At 44.4% G+C, this 19,874-nt stretch overlaps 2 protein-coding genes across 4 annotated transcripts; both read right to left on the bottom strand.

Moving 5' to 3' along the window:
• Positions 1-16: 16 nt before the first annotated feature.
• LOC115111052 (ankyrin repeat and death domain-containing protein 1B-like) lies at positions 17-7,567 on the bottom strand. Its single transcript, XM_029636936.2, has 15 exons — positions 7,080-7,567; positions 6,365-6,465; positions 5,878-5,976; positions 5,613-5,711; positions 5,266-5,370; positions 5,037-5,141; positions 4,813-4,911; positions 4,581-4,679; positions 4,342-4,440; positions 4,102-4,200; positions 3,752-3,850; positions 3,555-3,650; positions 2,842-3,043; positions 2,468-2,599; positions 17-2,366 (listed from the first exon to the last, which is right to left on the bottom strand). Exons 1-15 carry the CDS (start codon positions 7,261-7,263, stop codon positions 2,311-2,313), a joined length of 1,674 nt encoding a protein of 557 aa, XP_029492796.2. The 5' UTR covers positions 7,264-7,567; the 3' UTR covers positions 17-2,310.
• A 1,918-nt stretch (positions 7,568-9,485) lies between these two features.
• polk (polymerase (DNA directed) kappa) lies at positions 9,486-19,693 on the bottom strand. Of its 3 annotated transcripts, XM_065011635.1 has the most exons (16): positions 19,398-19,693; positions 19,048-19,198; positions 18,730-18,849; positions 18,417-18,569; positions 17,838-17,969; positions 17,590-17,746; positions 16,869-17,069; positions 16,491-16,615; positions 16,168-16,358; positions 16,017-16,049; positions 15,805-15,901; positions 14,781-14,952; positions 13,332-14,573; positions 10,195-10,243; positions 9,936-10,012; positions 9,486-9,870 (listed from the first exon to the last, which is right to left on the bottom strand). In XM_065011635.1, the coding sequence occupies exons 2-16, from the start codon at positions 19,177-19,179 to the stop codon at positions 9,863-9,865; spliced, it is 2,889 nt and encodes a 962-aa protein (XP_064867707.1). In that variant the 5' UTR covers positions 19,180-19,198; positions 19,398-19,693; the 3' UTR covers positions 9,486-9,862. The 3 variants fall into 3 exon arrangements, with proteins under 3 accessions (XP_064867707.1, XP_064867706.1, XP_064867708.1); XM_065011634.1 differs by having other exon boundaries at positions 9,486-10,012; positions 19,398-19,692; XM_065011636.1 differs by having other exon boundaries at positions 9,486-10,012; positions 16,192-16,358; positions 19,398-19,692.
• Between the last annotated feature and the right edge of the window lie 181 nt (positions 19,694-19,874).

Here is a 19,874-nt window from a genome sequence, read left to right as displayed (position 1 = left end):
CAGTTGAAGTCATTTGAACTCAGTTTTTCACAATTCCTGACATTTAATCCTAGTAGAAATTCCCTGTTTTAGGTCAGTTATGATCACCACTTTATTGTAAGAATGTGAAATGTCAGAATAACAGAAAAGAGTGATTTATTTCAGCTTTTATTTCTTTCATCACATTCCCAAGTGAGTCAGAAGTGTACATACTCAATTAGAATTTGGTAGCATGGCCTTTAAATTGTTTAACTTGGGTCAAACATTTCATGTAGCCTTCCACACGCTCCCACTGTGAATTTGGTCCCATTCCTCCTGACAGAGCTGGTGTAACTGAGTCAGGTTTGTAGGCCTCCTTGCTCACCTACACTTTTTCATTTCTTCCCACAAATTGTCTATAGGATTGAGGTCAGGGCTTTGTGATGGCCACTCCAATACCTTGACTTTGTTGTCCTTAAGCCATTTTGCCACAACTTTGGAAGTATGCTTGGGGTCATTGTCCATTTGGAAGACACATGTGCGACCAAGCTTTAACTTCCTGACTGATGTCTTGATATGTTGCTTTAACTTCCTGACTGGATGTTCAATTTATCCACATACCTTTCCTACCTCATGATACCATCTATTTTGTGAAATGCACCAGTCCCTCCTGCAGCAAAGCACCCCCACAACATGATGTTGCCACCCCCGTGCTTCACGCTTGGAATGGTATGCTTCGGCTTGCAAGCCTCCCCCTTTTTCCTCCAAACATAACGATGGTCATTATGGCCAAACAGTTCTATTTTTGTTTCATCAGACCAGAGGACATTTCTCCAAAAAGTACGATCTTTGTCCCCATGTGCGATTGCAAACCATAGTCTGCCTTTTTTATGGCGGTTTTGGAGCAGTGGCTTCTTCCTTGCTGAGCGGCCTTTCAGGTTATGTCGATATAGGACTCGTTTTTCTGTAGATATAGATATTTTTGTACCTGTTTCCTCCAGCATCTTCACAAGGTCCTTTGCTGTTGTTCTGGGATTGATTTGCACTTTTCGCACCAAAGTAACCTCATCTCTAGGAGACAGAACGCATTTCCTTCCTAAGCGGTATGACGGCTGTGTGGTCCCATAGTGTTTATACTTGTGTACTATTGTTTGTACAGATGAACGTGGTACCTTCAGGCATTTCAAAATTGCTCCCAAGGATGAACCAGACTTGTTGAGGTCTACAATTTTTTTTCTGAGGTCTTGGGATTTTCCCATGATGTCAAGCAAAGAGGCACTGAGTTTGAAGGCAGGCCTTGAAATACATCCACAGGTATACCTCCAATTGACTCAAATTATGTCAATTAGCCTATCAGAAGCTTCTAAGCCATGACATTTTCTGGAATTTTCCAAGCTGTTTAAAAGCACAGTCAACTTAGTGTATGTAAACATCTGACCCACTGGAATTGTGATACAGTGAAATAATCTGTCTGTAAACAATTACTTGTGTCAAAAAATTACTTGTGTCATGCACAAAGTAGATGTCCTAACTGACTTGCCAAAACTATAGTTTGTTAACAAGAAATTTGTAGAGTGGTTGAAAAACGAGTTTGAATGTCTCCAACCTAAGTGGATGTAAACTTCTGACGGTACATGGACATGTGTACTACTATGGATCCATGGAAATGTGTACTACTATGGATCCGTGGAAATGTGTACTACTATGGATCCGTGGAAATGTGTACTACTATGGATCCGTGGAAATGTGTACTACTATGGATCCGTGGAAATGTGTACTACTATGGATCCGTGGAAATGTGTACTACTATGGATCCGTGGAAATGTGTACTACTATGGATCCGTGGAAATGTGTACTACTATGGATCCGTGGAAATGTGTACTACTATGGATCCGTGGAAATGTGTACTACTATGGATCCGTGGAAATGTGTACTACTATGGATCCGTGGAAATGTGTACTACTATGGATCCGTGGAAATGTGTACTACTATGGATCCGTGGAAATGTGTACTACTATGGATCCGTGGAAATGTGTACTACTATGGATCCGTGGAAATGTGTACTACTATGGATCCGTGGAAATGTGTACTACTATGGATCCGTGGAAATGTGTACTACTATAGATCCGTGGAAATGTGTACTACTATGGAGCCGTGGAAATGTGTACTACTATGGATCCGTGGAAATGTGTACTACTATGGATCCGTGGAAATGTGTACTACTATATGGATCCGTGGAAATGTGTACTACTATATGGATCCATGGAAAAAGAACCACACAAATGCTCTCATTTGGGAAAAAATAGAATCTGGTTGACTGAACGTATGTCTGTCTGTAGATGTCGACACCCTTTATGAAAGGATGCATTTCTTCATGTCCCCGTCCTCTGTGTCCATTCGTATTTTATCTGCAAAACAACCAAACAGCCATCTATAATTCTCTGTTATGGCTTCAACATGAATGTAATTTTTTTTTTCCTATGAGATAAGGGTCATGGACACACTATACCTGCTACGTTCTTGTTGTCTATGGCAAGCAGACCCTGGTACAGCTCTTTAGCTGGATTCAACTGGGCCAGCTCTGACCCATGGAGCCAGATCAACAGCATCCTGTTCCCATGGTCCCGGTAGCTCCGCTTCCCTACACACAAGCAGTGAACAGACTTAATGAGAACTTACCTAGTAAAATAAGGGAAACATTAACTAAATAAAGCTATTGTCGAAGCTTTCCTTATTAAGTGGCTTGGTTTTGGGACACAATTCCAAGTAACTACAAAACAATACTTTAGAATCCCTCTTGCCAGACCTTTACATCTTGTATTTATAATCAACCAGTTGTTTTCTGATGTTCCTGTGAATGATTACCCCACTGGGTTGTGTCACCTGTCCACTGCTCCTCGATGGCAGCCACCTGCTGCTCGGTGAAGTGCCAGTGCAGCGCCAGCCTCTTCCAGTCACCCGGCTCCAGCAGGCGGTAGGCCAGGTGCCAGGCCGTACCGCGGACATGTTTGCTCTCCGCGCGATGGTCTAATTTAAACGTCAGCGGAGACTGGCTGTGAAGGTTCTCATTAAGCTCAGTGTTGGCCTGGAAGGGTAATCACATTATGTCACCTGAGAAAGGACAACAAGCTTCACACTCTGAGTACGGTGTCCACAGACAAGCACACGTAGGCCCATGCTTATTGAATGCCAGAGCCACTTGTTTTGAGTGTCGGGTAAGGTTGGAAGAAACACTATCAAATTGACAATGAAATTGGTTGTCGGGCATTTCAGCACAAATCATTTTTCCCACAGCCAGCATTAATGGTATTACAGGGATTCATCTGGAGTTGTGATGTTAGGAAATTAATCATCTGTGATGAATGTAATCTTTGATTTCCAGCTCCACTACAGTGCATGGATTAACAGATGACTATAGCAACGTATTAGTCTCATTGATTGATTGAATTTACAGAATTGTATCATTTAAAAACACATACAGCCATATCACTAATAGGGAGGACTCCCATAACTACACGGTCTGCATTCTTTCACAATTATATAAAATAAACAAACACACAATGAAGTTATTTATTTCCATTATGGTTCTCTATTACCCTCCTCCATGTGAAATATCTCTCTGCCTTGATGATCATGTCCACGATGATGACTTCGTCTGCTCGGGCTGCCACAGCCAGTGCTGTCTTACCCTGCTGCTCAAAACAAAGCAGAAAACATTGAGTGGGAAGTTGCAGTGAAAAGGAGAGGGGTCAAATTCAGGTTTACATCATAGTTGTGGTTGTCCATGTTCCACCTTGTCCTGGAGGGTCAGGTCCATCCCAGCTTTCAGAAGCATGTCAACGATGTCCACTCTGGCCAGCTCTGCTGCTACATGCAGGACAGTCTGGGACCTCTAAGGAGGACAGACAGGAGCGCAAGGTACATGTTGCCCTTTACCACAGATCTAGAGTCAGGTTACCAAACTCAAACCCATAACCATTACAATGCCTCTAAATCATTAGTTGCATCCCAAAAGGGGCTCTATTCCCTACATAGTGCACTACTTTGACCAGAGCCCATGGGGCAGAGAATAGGGTGCCATTTGGGATGCAACTGATGATTTCAAAATAGCATTAGGACTGAGTGCACATGCGTTGTACATACATGATCAGTGATGTTGACGTTGCAGCCAGCCTCCAGCAGTGTGTGGATGACAGGGATGTGACAGTTCTTCACTGCCAGGTAGAGAGGAGCCTGGAGGTGCTGCCAATAGAGACACAACCAACATGGACCATTAGATAGAAACTCTCTGATGTCAGGTCACTTACTACTGAGTAATTACTAGGATAACATGTTGGCTTCATTCATGTTTGACCAAGACGAATCCTCTATGCTCACTCTCACCTGGTTCTGTAAGTCCATCTGGGCTGTGTTCTCTATGAGGAGTTTCACCAACGACGTGTAACCCTTCTCTGAGACAGGGTGTAGAGCACTGCTTTGGCCCTAAGGGGGGTAGTAAAGTACTATAGTATAATAAACTGGGTCTGGAGGGATCCTTCCTTTAATGATTTAGTAACTTTGCCTAGTGGTGACCATTATACTGACTGGTTGGAGTGTGTGGTTGGTATGGTTTGCTGGCATACCATGGTGACAATGTTTGGGTCACAGCCTGCCTCCAACAGAGCCTGGACACAGTCCTCATGGGCAGCGTCAGCAGCCAGGTACAGAGCCGTCTCCCCAAGCTGCCCCAGATACATCACTCATTGATCAGCTATTGACCTAAAGCAGCTACTGTATAGTGTAGGCATTGAGCAAACACAGTCACACATGCTGGCAAGCAAATGGCTCCAGACAATGTTTCCAGTGGGACTCTACCTTATTGACTTCATCACGAGTATCAAAGCTCTTCAACAGTAGCTGGACGGCATCCAAATGGCCATTGCTGGCAGCCAAGTGCAGAGGTGTGTCCCCATTCTAGCAATTAAAGAAAGAGGAAAAGCAGGAGGGTGGGAGGAAAGGAGAGATACACAGTAAACAGGAAGGAGAGATGGAGAAACAGTCGAACAGTCATACAGCCTCCTACACACACACACACACACCTGGTCTTCCTCCATGGTGGCCATATTGTATGCCTCCTCCATCAACATCTGCAGCATCTCAACAGAGCCATGCTCTGCTGCCGACGCAAACACCCTGTGTCCAGACTGAGAAAGAGAAGGAGGGAGAAGAGGAGAGGAAGAAAAAGGGTCAGCTTATTGAACTAATTCAGCTCAACCAACATTTGAAATGGATGCAATGGTTACTGATACTGTATGTCTATGTGATTACCAGGTCCTCTTTGTCCAGTTCTTTCATCATCAAGTCGTAGATAATGAACGTCACAATGTCGGTGTGGTTGTTGATGGCAGCACAGTGCATGATGTTCAGTCCCACCTGAGAACAGACAATACAACTCACCATCTCCATGCATGACACCTCAAGACAATTTGACATATTGGATTCTCCAATGGCTATATAGAAATTGGCTCGGTGGTTGATTATTGTAATTGGCATCCCAGATGACTGAGATGTCAGTGAACTTAGGTCTGACCAGCATCACAAGGAAAGCGATAACTGAGACACACTCAAGGCCTTCTGGAATAGCAAAGAGAATGTTTTAAACAGAGGTTCCCTACCGCATTCTGAACACTTGGGTCAGCACCACCCTGCACAAGCAACTTCATGATGGTTACACTCCCAAACCAGGCAGCCAGGTGGATGGCTGTCACTCCATGCTATGTGAGTATGTATGGAAGAAATAGGGGGAGAGAGAAATAGAGGGAAAGAAAAAGACAGGGAGTTGAGCCGTTTCATTTTCACAAACTGTTGGATTGTTTGTTGAAGAGGACAAGCTTAAAATGTCACCATCACTAACAATGGAATAGTGTTGTGTCGTCCTACCTTGTCCGCTTGATTGAGATTTGCTCTGCGCTGTAGAAGTACTTGGACGGCCTCTATGTTTTTTCCAGCTACTGCATAGTGCAGGGCAGTGCGATCATGCTAGGATCAATGCATGGGACAAGTTAATCGAACAAGTGACACAGAGCAGAATATATGGCGATATTAACTGCAGTGTGGCTAGCTGCAGGTAGCTTAGCGGTTAGAGTGTTGGGCCAGTAACAAAAAGGTGGCTAGTTCAAATCCCTGAGCCGACTACGTCAAAAATCTGTTGATCTGCCCTTGAGCAAGGCACTTAATCCTAATTGCTCCAAGGTCACAAATGGCTGATCCCTGGCCGGGACCCCACTCTGAGGGTCTCAGGTGGAGTGGGATGTGCAAAAAACACATTTTCATTTCATACTACACACTTGCACATGGGTGAAACAGGACAAATATAAGCACCCCCTATTTGACCTTCGGTGTTCCATGGATATGAGGACTGACTCACCAAGTTCTTTGCGTCAACATTGACCGCCTTCCCCAGAAGCTTCATGGTCTGTACATCATTTATTTTTGCTGCGTCAATGTACTCCTTCTCTAGCGCCAACACTACAAACACACAACAGACACACAAGGTGCTTCACAATAAGTAACACATCAATATGCATGTTTTTCTTCAGAGAAAATGTTCTTCTTCAGAGCGTGTGAAATAGGAGTTACTTTGAATAGTATCAGGGCAGAATTAGTCATGTGTGTGTGTCCTATACAAACACAGCTCTTTCTCTGTGTTTGTAGAGCCTATACATCTGTCATGGGTAATGATTTGACTGGATGTGAACACCCAGTGAGCAAAGAGCTTGTAGGGCATGCCTAACACACCTCAAAGTCAAGAGAATAAGGATATTCATTGCTTGCTTTGATCTGTAGAAGAATTTGCTAGCATGAATATTCACCAATGTTGCTTAACATGTGATACCATAATTACAAGAACACACTTTACATTGTATCCTGTCAAACTGGGCAATTGCCAGGTTTCCTCAGGCTATAATTCTTAAATTGGACCTTAACCAACCACCTTAGTCATCAGTGTTTACTTAAGTTAGATGACTTTGATAAAAACATTTTTAAAAATCTAAACGGGCTTCCAGTCACTCAGCCATTTACATGAGTGCGCACACACACCCCCGCATGTGTAAGAACACACACACAAACCTGGTACTCACACATCTCTTCATTATCGTAGCTGTTGTCTGTCTCCTCCGTCTCCTTGTTCTGTATGAAGTCTGTGAATCCCTTCACTGCTTTTTTCGAGTTTTTCAGTGTTTTAGGGTTCAGGTTTAGTTCCTTCAGCTGTGCCCCCATCCTCTCCTTCAGAGACGGTATCTCCTTCAAGGACCTTTTCTCCATGGTGAATATCTGGTGACTTCTCCCTGGAACCTGGGCTTGATCCCAGTCTGTCTCTGCTTTATACCACCGCTGCTTCACTATACTTGTCTTGCCAAACAACCATGTAGAAGTACTGAATGAATGCAGAAAGTCTGGTCAGGAACTGGAGCAGATGCTGAGGAACCTGAAGAGAACTCAGCACTGTCGAATACACAACAGTCTGGTAACCCTTTCTCTTATACTGGTGATATAGCATTCACTGAAGCTCGTCCTGCATAAGGAATACAAATTGGTGTGGGAATGGAGCAATGTATGTACCATTTCCTGGGCTGGAAAGGCTGACCTCTGTTTGTTCTAGAAGCTCACACCCTTCACATTGAGTGCATGATCAATATTGTGTCATGCACTACCTGCACATGCAGTCTAACATTGGAATAAACTGTATGAGTGCAGATTCATGAATCCCATCTTGTCATTCATTTATTTGATTAGTGACTAAGCTCCTACATGTTTGTAAAGTAGACTATCATTATATTATTATGAATCTAAGCTCCAATCTAAACTACAACAGTAGTCTAGGTCATATGTGTGTTTAAATGGATTTGTAGATGTCAGATGTAGACTGACATCGCCCAATAGGGTTTCCCAAACTCGGTCCTGCCCCTCCAGGGATATTCAACTCTTACCCTATGAGGTCCAGAGCCTGCTGGTTTTCTGTTCTACATGATAATGAATTGCACCCACCTGGTGTCCCAGGTCTAAATCTGTCCCTGATTAGAGGGGAACAATGAACAAATGCAGTGGAACTGGCTTCGAGGTCCAGAGTTGAGTTAGAAGGTGCTAGAGTTTCAGCACGGAACGAAACAGGTGTGTGTGTGTCTCGCGCACATGATGGAGCAAAGTGACAGTCAACTGATGAGGAACGGGCTTTCTTACCATAGGGAGTTACGTTATAAATCATGAGCTGGATAGAAGCAGTCTACGCCGTTCAGAACTGGATAATAATTGCTGTGCGTCATCCTCCTGTCATAACAGGCTATTGTTTGTTCTTTCTCATAAAGCTGTGCTTGAAAATAGCCTAGCCTAGGCCTATGGCTATAGACTTTCATTCTTGTTATTTTTTAAAGTGGCAACTTGAAGACAACAGTACCTTCTCAGGCTATTAGAATATTTGGGAAATAGGCTACTATTCATAACTTTAATTTGTTTTGTTTTAAAGTTATGGTAGGCCTAGCAGGATATATTATAGGCCATTTGGTTTAAACTTCGCATGGATGGATTTTTCTGACCGGATGGATCATTTTTCTTAATTAATAAGCTTGAACTTGATTAAACTTTTAATTATATTTTTCTTTCGGCCATTGATATTGTTTTTTCGCTCTCATTATTAGTCCCATGGCTACCCTACATTTGTAGGCCATTCAAACAACTTTTTGAGATGGAACTCAGATGAATTCATTGTTTGATCGGGAGAGAGAATAAAATGATGAAAGCATACTATACCCCAAACTCAGTCATATCGAATGGAGAGACAAGGGAATATAGCCTACGTTTTTTAAACAGCTAGACAAAATATAGATAAGGAGTGTCCGTTATAAAAAAAAAAATAGGTTTAGACTACGAGGCCCATGTATCTGACAGAGCGAGAGCGAGGATATTGTCTGACTGGACATTTTGCGCTTAAATAGGCTATAACAAATAGGAAGATAGATTACTGGGAATGTCCCTCATGTGCTGCCCTGACCGACTCCGTTCTAGGCATTCTGCGTGGCGTCAGTCAAGTTCAAATAGGCTAAACCATCGTCTGTCACAGCATAATGTTGTCACCATTGATGATGGCTGTTAATCTTCATCGATAGACGATTCTATCGTTTGAGTTTATTTTATTTTTACAGGGACAGTGCACATTAATCAATGTTTCAGTAAAAGTAATTTTCAACCGCAGTCCCTGGGCAGGTTATTAAAAACAATTACAATATAGACAATAGCAACATAGGACAAGCAAGACATAGCATACAGACAGAGCAACATAGGACAAAAAGCAGCAAGACAAAATTCATAAAAGCAACAAAGTGTTTCCACACCTCACAAGCTACAGACAACAGACATGGAAAGCGGCAACACACAGCTAGGGACCATGTTCACAAATCTGATTGACCTTTAGCCATGTCTTCAAGCAATCGTAATAGCCTCATTTGTACTGTGCACATTAAATGCTCAACACAATGACACAAGGAGAATAATTCATTGAGCCACATTTACAGTGGTGGCAAGTTTTATTTTCCGTAAGAAAAATAGCCTATGAAATTTGAATACAATAATATTAATTGATTTTTATTTTTTATACATTGCCTATATTTAAGTTATCTTATGCAAAAATACACCATCTCATACTGGTACTGGTTTGCATCAACTACCTTCACTAAAACCCCTGCAAAGGTTCTGCCTGCTAACTTATGACCATTATTACTTAAAAAAAAAAAACTGCACAAGAGATAAAAATGTATTTATTTTGAAAGAAGTGCATCTTCAATGCTTGAGTGAGCAACCCAAATTCCCAGCAATCCAAGAAGTACTAGGTAGGTAGGGATGGTTGCTAGTGAGGTCACCAGCACTCCATTCACCTGAGATCAAGGTAACAGTCAGTCATTATCACTGTCTGAGCATAATACTTCATACACAGGATCGTCTGAAGAACTTGTCAATAGTGTTCCAAGCTGGGCCCAGGGCTTTGGCCTTCTTAGAGGGGGGTGGGGGAGACAAGCCTCTCCTGGAAGTGTAGCAGAATAAAAACACAGCACATTTTACTGCGTGATTCTCACTGTCTGCACCAGTATCTGCAACCATCTTATTTGGATGTACCACACAACATGTTGAATTAACTCCTTGGTGAATGTGCTGACTTTCAAACAAATTTCTCTCTTTTATGTGTGTAAGGAGATGTAGTCATACCTTTTGCTCTTGCCTTTCTGCGGCGCTCTCTGCAGGTGCTGCTCTCGCTCTGTGGAGGGAAACACGAAAAACTCCATCAGATTCTTCCGCTGAAAACAGAATGACGACTGTCTATGTCCGGCAAGTCATTTGTGTTCATTTCAAAGCTATAAAGACTAATCTCCCAGGCAGGATAGTTAAGGAGAAACTGGGAGAGATCGTTTTTCTATTGTCAGGATTCAATGGGTGAAGAAGGGATTTACCAGTGGCAGAGACCAGGGAAGGGGAGCCCCCTTCTAGTTTTAACCATAAGACTTCAGGATAGTGTAATTCATTTTCAGGATGGAAAATAGCTTTCAGTGTTAACCTAAATGAATAAAACTAGACAGATAGTATGTAGAAAAAAAATAACTGACCTACAGTCAGGACCATAATTATTGGCACCCTTGATAAAGATGAGCAAAAAAGACTGCACCCCTGTTTTCAGTACTCCAGCCCTCTCCCCTGTTTTCAGTACTCCAGCCCCCTCCCCTGTTTTCAGTACTCCAGCCCCCTCCCCTGTCTTCAGTACTCCAGCCCCCTCCCCTGTCTTCAGTACTCCAGCCCCATCCCCTGTCTTCAGTACTCCAGCCCCCTCCCCTGTTTTCAGTACTCCAGCCCCTCCCGTTTTTAGTACTTCAGCACCCTCCCCTGTTTTCAGTACTCCAGCACCCTTCCCTGTTTTCAGTACTCCAGCACCCTCCCCTGTTCAGTAGTCTAGCCCCTCCCCTGTTTTCAGTAGTCCAGTCCCCTCCCCTGTTTTCAGTACTCCAGCCCCTCCCCTGTCTTCAGTACTCCACCCCCTCCCCTGTTTTCAGTACTCCAGCCCCTCCCCTGTTTTCAGTAGTCCAGCACCCTCCCCTGTTTTCAGGACTCCAGCCCCTCCCGTTTTCAGTAGTCTAGCCCCCCCTGTTTCCAGCAGTCCCCTCCCTGTTTTCAGTACTCCAGCCCCTCCCCTGTCTTCAGTACTCCACCCCCTCCCCTGTTTTCAGTACTCCAGCCCCTCCCCTGTTTTCAGTACTCCAGCCCCTCCCCTGTTTTCAGTACTTCAGCACCCTCCCCTGTTTTCAGTACTCCAGCACCCTCCCCTGTTTTCAGTACTCCAGCACCCTCCCCTGTTTTCAGTAGTCTAGCCCCTCCCCTGTTTTCAGTAGTCCAGCCCCTCCCCTGTTTTCAGTAGTCTAGCCCCTCCCCTGTTTTCAGTAATCCAGCACCCTCCCGTTTTCAGTAGTCCAGCCCCTCCCCTGTTTTCAGTACTCCAGCACCCTCCCGTTTTCAGTAGTCCAGCCCCCTCCCGTGTTTTCAGTACTCCAGCACTCTCCCGTTTTCAGTAGTCCAGCCCCCTCCCGTGTTTTCAGTACTCCAGCACCCTCCCGTTTTCAGTACTCCAGCACCCTCCCCTTGCGAGGAACATGACACTAAGCCTTTTTCTAAAATGTTTTATGAGATTGGAACACAATGGGAGGGATCTTAGATCATTCCTCCATACAGAATCTTTCCAGATCCTTGATATCCTTAGTCTGTGCTTATGGACGGCCCTTTTCAATTTAACCACAGGTTTTCAATGGGGTTCAATTCCAGAGACGGAGAAGGTCATTGTAAAATGTTGATTTTGTGATCAATTAACCTATGGATTTTGACATGTGCTTGGAGTTATTGTCTTGCTGGAAGATCCACTTGCAGCAAAATGTCAGCCTCCTGGCAGAGGCAACCAGGTTTTTGGCTAAAATGTCCTGGTACTTGGTCAACTTTATGATGCCGTTGACCTTACCAAGGGCCCCAGGACCAGTGGAAGCAAAATAGCCCCATAACATCAAAGATCCACCACCATACTTTACAGTAGGTATGAAGTACTTTGTCTACATACAGTATGCTTCTGTTTTTCGACACCAAACCCACCACTGGTGTGTGTGGCCAAAGAGCTCCATCTTCATGTCATCTGACCATAGCACCACCTGGACTTTGACAAACGGCATTGGCACTTGGATTGGAACCGGTTCTACAGTCAGATAACATGAAAATAGAGGTATTCTATGTCAAAACCTGGTTGCCTCTGCCAGGAGGCTGACACTTGGCTTCAAGTGGATCTTCCAGCAAGACAATAATCCCAAGCACTAATCAAAATCCACAAAAATCTACATTTTGCAATTGCCATTTCAGTCTCTGGACTTGAACCCCATTGAAAATCTGTGGTTTGAATTGAAGAAGGCAGTCCATAAGAGAAGACGAAGGATAAAAGATCCGCCCCAACGTGTTCTACAATCTCATAAAACATTTGAGAAGAAGGCTCAGGGTCGTTATCCTCACAAGGGGAGGGTGGTGGAGTACTGAAAACAGGGGTGCGAATAATTCTGACCCTCTCTTTTAGAGATGTTTTAAACAACTTCTTAGAAAAATATTTCTCTCTGAGCAGTTGTATTATTATAAAATAATACATTTCCCAACTTTTATGCATACAATATAGCTCATTATTTGTATTTATTTTATAGTCTTTTTTGCTCAACTTTGTCAAGGGTGCCAATAATTATGAATTTAAAAAAAAATATCCTAAATAAAAGCTAGACATTCAGGAAGAATCGAACATTCTAATTTATGAGTATTTTTGGCATGGCTGGATTACCAACCGAGCACATAGGGGGACATGCCCAGGGGCCCCGATTTGTGTACCCATTGATTTTTTTTCTATAACGTTTGAGCATAAGAACACAGGGTGCGGGGGGGCTGACCTTTCAAAGCTAGCATTTTCAATCGCTTGTTCTAGGCCCACCATGTGGCCAATTGGCATGGTATTGCATGAGAGGGTGTGGCCCTTGGGCCTTTACCATGTTGCTAAGTTTCACAATTAGGCAAAATGCGTAGAATTGCAGAAAACTTGCTTTCACCTTGCAACATTTCCTGTAAAACAACCCATTTTTCTCTATGCCCCCGACACACCCACCACGTAAGTGGATTACATATTGAGTAGGAAGAGGCAGAAACAGGACCCATGGAAGCACTGGGGATGAGACTGGTAGTGGCAGCACATAGAAAAACAGAGTTTAGAAGTCCCTGGTCTATTTGAATGACAATGGCAGTAATGCATGATCATTCAGTAAATAAAACATCTCTGAAACACGGACCTTTGTGGGCAGCAGGTGGTGCGGTGTGGGTGGTGCGGTCCACAGATGCCAGTCCCCCAAGCTCATGCAGGACTTCCTGGTTCAGACAGAGGTCAACGTGTCGGTTAAAAAGGGTGAGGTCATTGGTGTCCTGGGTCTCCTGACACACTGGACAGGTGAGGGCGGGGCCTCTGTGGTCACGTGATTCGGGCTTGGGCGTAGTCATTGGCCGAGGGCCACCGGGGGACAACAGACAAACCCGAACATGAGGGTCACTTTGAGATGAAACCTTCAGGGTGTTAGCTCTATGTATAGATACATCTCCATTTGGACAAGTGTTAAGGCAGACAGGGTTCAGGCCCACAGTGCTTAGTGAAATATTAGCTGTACTCGTCTCATATAGAAGTAAACCTGTAGTGGACTCCGTATGATCACCTGCACTTGAGTCTAATCGAAGGCTCACTGAGTCCAACACGCACCTACTGAGCAGCTTACTTCCTTTCTCCATCGGCCCCTCCTCCCTCTTCCCTCCAGTTATCTCTTTCTCCACCTCCTCCTCACAGACACTGGGGCCTCTCTCTAGCTCTGTGTCTGTGTGGTTGTTTTGCCCCATAGTAACCCCACTGAGACACTGGTCAATGTGTCTGTTGAAGACTGTCAGCTCTGTGGTGTTCACCTCCCTGAAGCATACAGGGCAGGTCAGACTGTCTGTCCCTGACTCTGGCTCTGTTGAACAGCATGATGAAGTAGATGCATGGGCTGAAGGTTCATGTGTCATTTTGTCCGAAGCCGTCAATGCACTCATAGAGATGTCTGTCTCTGCTGATGTATTTGTATTCTTCGGAGTGTGTGTCTGTGTCCCTTCGGGGGTGGTGGTCGATGAGGTTGGGCCCCGTCTGGTCTCGAAGCCATTACAATCTCCCTTCTCTGGTGGGTCCTCTCTCTCAGCTTGCAGTCGCAGCCTCTGGGCGTGAGCTCTCTGCAAGAAGGACTGCTGGTTCTCCCCAGTCCCGCCCACCTCCACCCCTCCCCGGCTGGGTACCCAGGCGTGACCCTCTTGCCCCTGTCTCTGCTGTACCATGGAAGGGCAGGCAGAGGACTGAGTCTGGCCTGGAGGCTTAGGTGGATGCTCTTTCACAGGCTTGTGGGAGGAGATCTGGGAGGTGCTACTAGAGTCAGTCTGTTTTTTATGGAGAAATCCCACAATGCTCTTCTGCAGGGGTTTCTTGTCGTCAGCACTGGCAAAACTGGAAACCCGAACGCCTGCAGACACGCAAGCGTTGATTTAAAACTGCAGTCAATTGTTTTAATCAAGCTACAAGTTCAAATATATGAATTATTAACAGAATCAGTAGAAAGTACTTCATATATTATTGTTATGTACAACATATATGAAAGCTGATGTTAATATATTTTCTTGCCAATGGGACACCACATTTAAACAGACGGGAGAAGGTAAAGTAAGATTACCCATAAGCCTCAGTCTCAGTGGCTGGGGGCTGACGTTGTCGATCTCAGTCTTCAGCAAGTCCTTAGCGACAGCAAAGAGCTCTTCCGTCGTAGCAACAGCACACGGCAACGTCCACGCTCTGGTTTTCACCTCAAAGTTGACATTTTTCAGCTTCAACGTCACCGTCTTGCCCTGGAAGAACACAGAGCAAATTAAAGGGTGAAGCACAGATTAAATCTGGTTGGACCTGGGGGAGGAGTCAAAAGGACAGAACAGACATAGATTTGACTGACAGATGACACTAAGTGAAGAAGGGTCAAAGGCATTTTCCTAGGAGAGTGATGGTCATTCCCAAGCAGCCTATTCCCCAGGCAGGCTGAGGCTCACACTGGTCCCTGGTATTCTCCATAACGGCTCTCCATTTCTTCCAGGTATCAAAAGCATATTAGGGCTCAGTCGGCGGGTGACGGCCGTGCCAAGCCAGCTCTCTCTATCGATTGGGATGGGAACAGACGCTCTGGTAATTGTGTGAGATGCTGGTTAGAGACAGATTGAGTCCGGGAGCCAACACTAGCGCTGAAATGTTTTAAGACCCCAAAATACCCTCTCTACGGAAATATCATTTCTGTTCAAGAACCCTTTTCTGCTCTCTCTTCCCCAGAGGAAAGAGTCACCTGAGGCAATCTCAATGCACAGAGCAAGAGGCAGGCATTCAGGCAATTGCTGTTCACAATGGTGCTGAATACTAACACACCGGCCATAACAAACAGTTCCATGTGTTATGTACTGTCGAACGGCTCTGCATTTCACACAATAGCCACAAAAAGCCAAATACTGGAATTAGATTTCAAACATATACAAATACTAGAGTTTGATTTCAATTTCTTTTTTTACTATGAATCCAATAGATCAGACAGTGAATTTGAGTTTAAGAATATACTGTTTAAGAATATAAATGTACTATACAACTGCAATATATTCTAGTAATGACCTATACTATTACTAATAGTGTACTGTAATCAACTGAGCTGTGCTGTAGAGTACCTTGAGCGCCTCCTTCTGCAGGTCCAGAGCCAGGTCTTGGCACAGCTCCTTGCACAGCGAGAACTGCTCCTCTAATGCACCCATCTCTCCAAAAGTCCTGACAGAGAATGAGGGAGATAGAGAAACATGTTGGATATGGGCAGCGTTCGAGTATGTACCATTATTTATCTATGTGTTTCACATATATGTTGCCAGAAAAGAAGAGCAAACACCTCTCTGTACTCATGCTTTTTCTCTCTCCGTCCCTGTAAGGAAATACAAAAACAGACAGACATTTAAGACAGACTCAGTCAGATGACTTGAACTCATTGAACTCATTACAGAAGAGTTTTCTGTATAGTTACCCCTCTCCCCACTACCCACCCCCCTCTGCTTGCCCGCCAGCACCTCTCGATGTGTGTGGAGCCCAGGCCCATGGAGATGTGGAGGAAGTGATGCCAAGCCGTCTCAGGGAACAGCAGGGCCAGCAGCGCCATCTCCTGGCCAAGATGGGAACAGCTGGTGATACCTAGAGCTCCCAGCATCTTCTCTGTCACCTTCCCAATGCCTGAGATCTGGCACACCAAAAGACCATCATCTGTATTTGTAAGTCATCAGCCAGCAACATGTTCCATAAACAATCACCTAGAGTATGCATCCCTTAAAATAGGCTGTCTAGGTTTAAGGGTAGGTGTACTACAGCCTACCTTCCGGACTGGCAGGTCCTGTATGAAGTCTATGACAGCCTGTTGGTTAGAGGGGAGTCTGTACTGGCCGTTGGGTTTGTTCTTATCACTACACACCTTGGCCAGCATCATATTTGGGGCAATGCCTACACACACACATACATACATGCTTAATGTAACTATACACAGAATATGATGATAAAGTTAGCCTGGGATAGTAACATATCAAATATTCCCTGAGGTATTTTAACACAACTAACAATGTAACTCTGAGGTGTCCAAAAAGGCACCCTATTCTCTATGGGCCCTGGTCAAAAAGAGTGAATAGAGAATAGGGTGCCATTTGGGACTCATCCAATGTGTCCTCCAAGGAACATGAACACACAGCATCTCTCTCACCTGCGCTGGCAGTTAGTGAGGTCTTCTGCTCGATGCGGAAGCGCAACTCTCTTACCGCCTCCTCGGCACAGGTCCCAAACACTTCCACCTCTCCCCCAGCAGCATCCTGCAGACAGGGGGAGGAGCTGGGGCTGTTCTCAAACAGGACAGGAGACAAACCCTCTACCTCTACTGTCTCCTGTAGGCCACCATGGTCCTCAACTAGAGAGAGAGGGAGAGAGAGGGAGAGAGAGAGATAGACAAGGAGAGAAGGTGTGAGATAGTGAGAGGTGATTCACAGAAGAGGATCCACGTCTCTTATCGTCTGCTCCCCTTGTCCCTCTTTACGCTTGACAGGTGACAAAAGTGAACTAGATAAGAGAAAGCGACAGAATACACAGACATAGTTCTAATCCCTTCGAATTCACTTTCTCTGTCAGGCAGGAAATAGAGGAAGAATGACATGAGGCTTTTGCTATTAAGCTCTTAGTAAACCTCTCTCCTTTTGTTACATCTTCCATATAACACGTAGCTGCCTTTATACTACATCTAAACTACTTACAGTCTACTTTCAAAGTTGTCTTAGAAATTACAACTTTATCACAGTCTGTAAACCACAACTGCAATATTGTTTAAAAAAAATCTATCCAACAGTGTAACAAACAGACCATAACTCTCAGTTATGACATAGTCATCCCCTGTGTTTAGACATCTGACCTAGCACTGACATGGATCTAGCTACCTCTAGCTGTCCCAGTGTTGTTGGTGTGGAGACGGTGGGTACGGAGGGCCTCTGGCCAGCCTCTCCTCTGCTCAAGGTGGTCACTGATGTCCAGGTATGCTTCGTCGAGACTCATGGGCAGGAAGTGAGGGTCATAGTCTGCAAACACCTCCCGGACCTAGCAGAGATTTAGGATGATTAGGGACTCATATGTCTCTTTGGGGAGGATTTATATATACAGTGTGTGTGTGTGTGTGTCAGATCCTTACTTCAGCGCTCACTGCTCTGTATTTGTCAAAGTTGGTTGGAACAATAACCAGGTTTGGGCAGAGCTTCTTTGCGATGAAGCCAGGCATGGCGGCACGAACCCCAAACTTCCTGGCATGGTAGTTGGATGTTGACTGAGGAGAGTGGACAAAACACATACATTTGTAGAGATAAATAACCTGGGGTTCAATATGAGATATGTGTTGTTGTGCAATAAAAGGACATCTTTCAGATCTAGTGAGAAGACCATAAACCAGGTCATATGTGAAGGAGAAAGATCCCCAGATATGATCCTCCCTCTGGGTAGCAATGATGAGAAATTCAACAGACTTGGCTTTCTTATTTTGACATCACATGATAACGGGAGACAATTGGTATCACGAATGAATGACAATCAAACAAAACAACCACTACACTCATCTCTATTATTTGTCTCTAGCGGGTCTTGTTGGTCATAGTCTTGCGTGGCCAACCTTCTAAATCCTGTCTCTTTCACGAGAAGCCTTGGCTTCTGAGGCTGTCGGTCAATATAAACGTTTCTAGCAAATGAACAGTGCTGTTCATGGCGTATCGAATCTCACCAACATGCTCATGGAGCCCACGGCCATGGGTTTGTCCATCAGGTAAGGACAGTCTCTCGTCTCCACCGCAGCATAGAAGGCATCCATATCCACATGCACAATCACACGGCTCAGGTCACGCCCCCTCTCCAGGTCAGAGGTCATCTTCTCCACCTACAACAAAACGTTCAGAGGTGACAGCTTCAAACAAATTATAACACAGAAATATATACTGTAGAAGTTATACTGTAAACCTAGTGTATCTGTGTGTTAGAGGTCACATAATACTTATTTGTGTAGGTGTGTGTGTGTGTGTGTGTGTATAGCCCCGTACCTGTGCTTGCGCTTTGCTCAGCTGTTGCTCAGTGATGTGTGCTTTCTGCAACATCATCCTCTCAATGCGCTGGTTCACCTGCTGTTCCTTCTTCAGCTCGTTCTCATAGAACCTGGAGCCCTGCAGAAGAGAGGGGAACAGAGAGGTGGGTGACCTCCAGTAACAGGCCATGGAGCATGGAGAAGAGAACCCACTGGACATCAACACACGTGGGTTTGTCAGTTCCTGTGCCATTAGAATAAGGTAGCTAGCTAGGGTATTGACTCAAAGTCTAGGGTGTTCGGATAAACAGACAGAAGTTCTCAACCTGTACTGTACCTTGGAGGACTCCATGATGATCTTGTTAATCTTGTCCCTGTTAAGGCCCTCCATTCCAGCCTTGTTGTCATTGAGGGCCATTCTTGAGAGGAAGCCCTCCCCACTGGAAGAGGAGGTCCCCCCTGTCGCCATACTTCCTTCAAGTGAGACCCTGCATTGAACACATAAACCAAACAAAATGTGCTAAGAAGTATTATGGCAAGTTAACTAGCTTGCTAGCTAACAACCTAGCTAGCAAAATATGTATTCATCCATACAAGTTGGTTCCACAATGTAAAATAATCTAAACAGCTAGTAATACTAATTTCTAACTATACATGGCAAAAATACATAATATTTTGTTTGTTTACGGTAAAAGTATAATCTTTGCCTTTGCCTCTTCAGTTTTGAGTTCTGAATTTGCTTCCGCACTCTACGTCAATTAGGGGGAGGTGCAGTTTCCTTGTTTACGGATGTAAAACCACGCAGCACGCGTATAAACAAAACCTTCAAGAAACAAATCCAGCGACAAACTTTTAACAGGTGATGAAATGTTGTTGATTTATGAATAACGTGATATTAATCCATTCATTTATTAAAACAATTAAATATCACAAACTGTTTCATGTATTTTGAACAGTTTCTGCATAGCGGCGATGTCCTAACCAGAGATAGAGGAATTATCTTCCTTTCTCTACCACCTGACCTAACAACCACAGGCGGAGTCCAAGGTTTGTGTCGTCCCCATAGAGATGTATAGAGGACTCTAGTGCCCAAAAGCGAATTTATGCATGAGCAACGTCATTGAGGACTTTCCCCATTTTGAACTAAGTCAACCGAGTGAGACT

Source organism: Oncorhynchus nerka, linkage group LG27, assembly GCF_034236695.1.
Source record: "Oncorhynchus nerka isolate Pitt River linkage group LG27, Oner_Uvic_2.0, whole genome shotgun sequence".
Lineage (NCBI taxonomy): Eukaryota > Metazoa > Chordata > Actinopteri > Salmoniformes > Salmonidae > Oncorhynchus > Oncorhynchus nerka.
The sequence above is the reverse complement of the archived record's forward strand: the minus strand, read 5'-3'. Positions and strand labels throughout refer to the sequence as shown.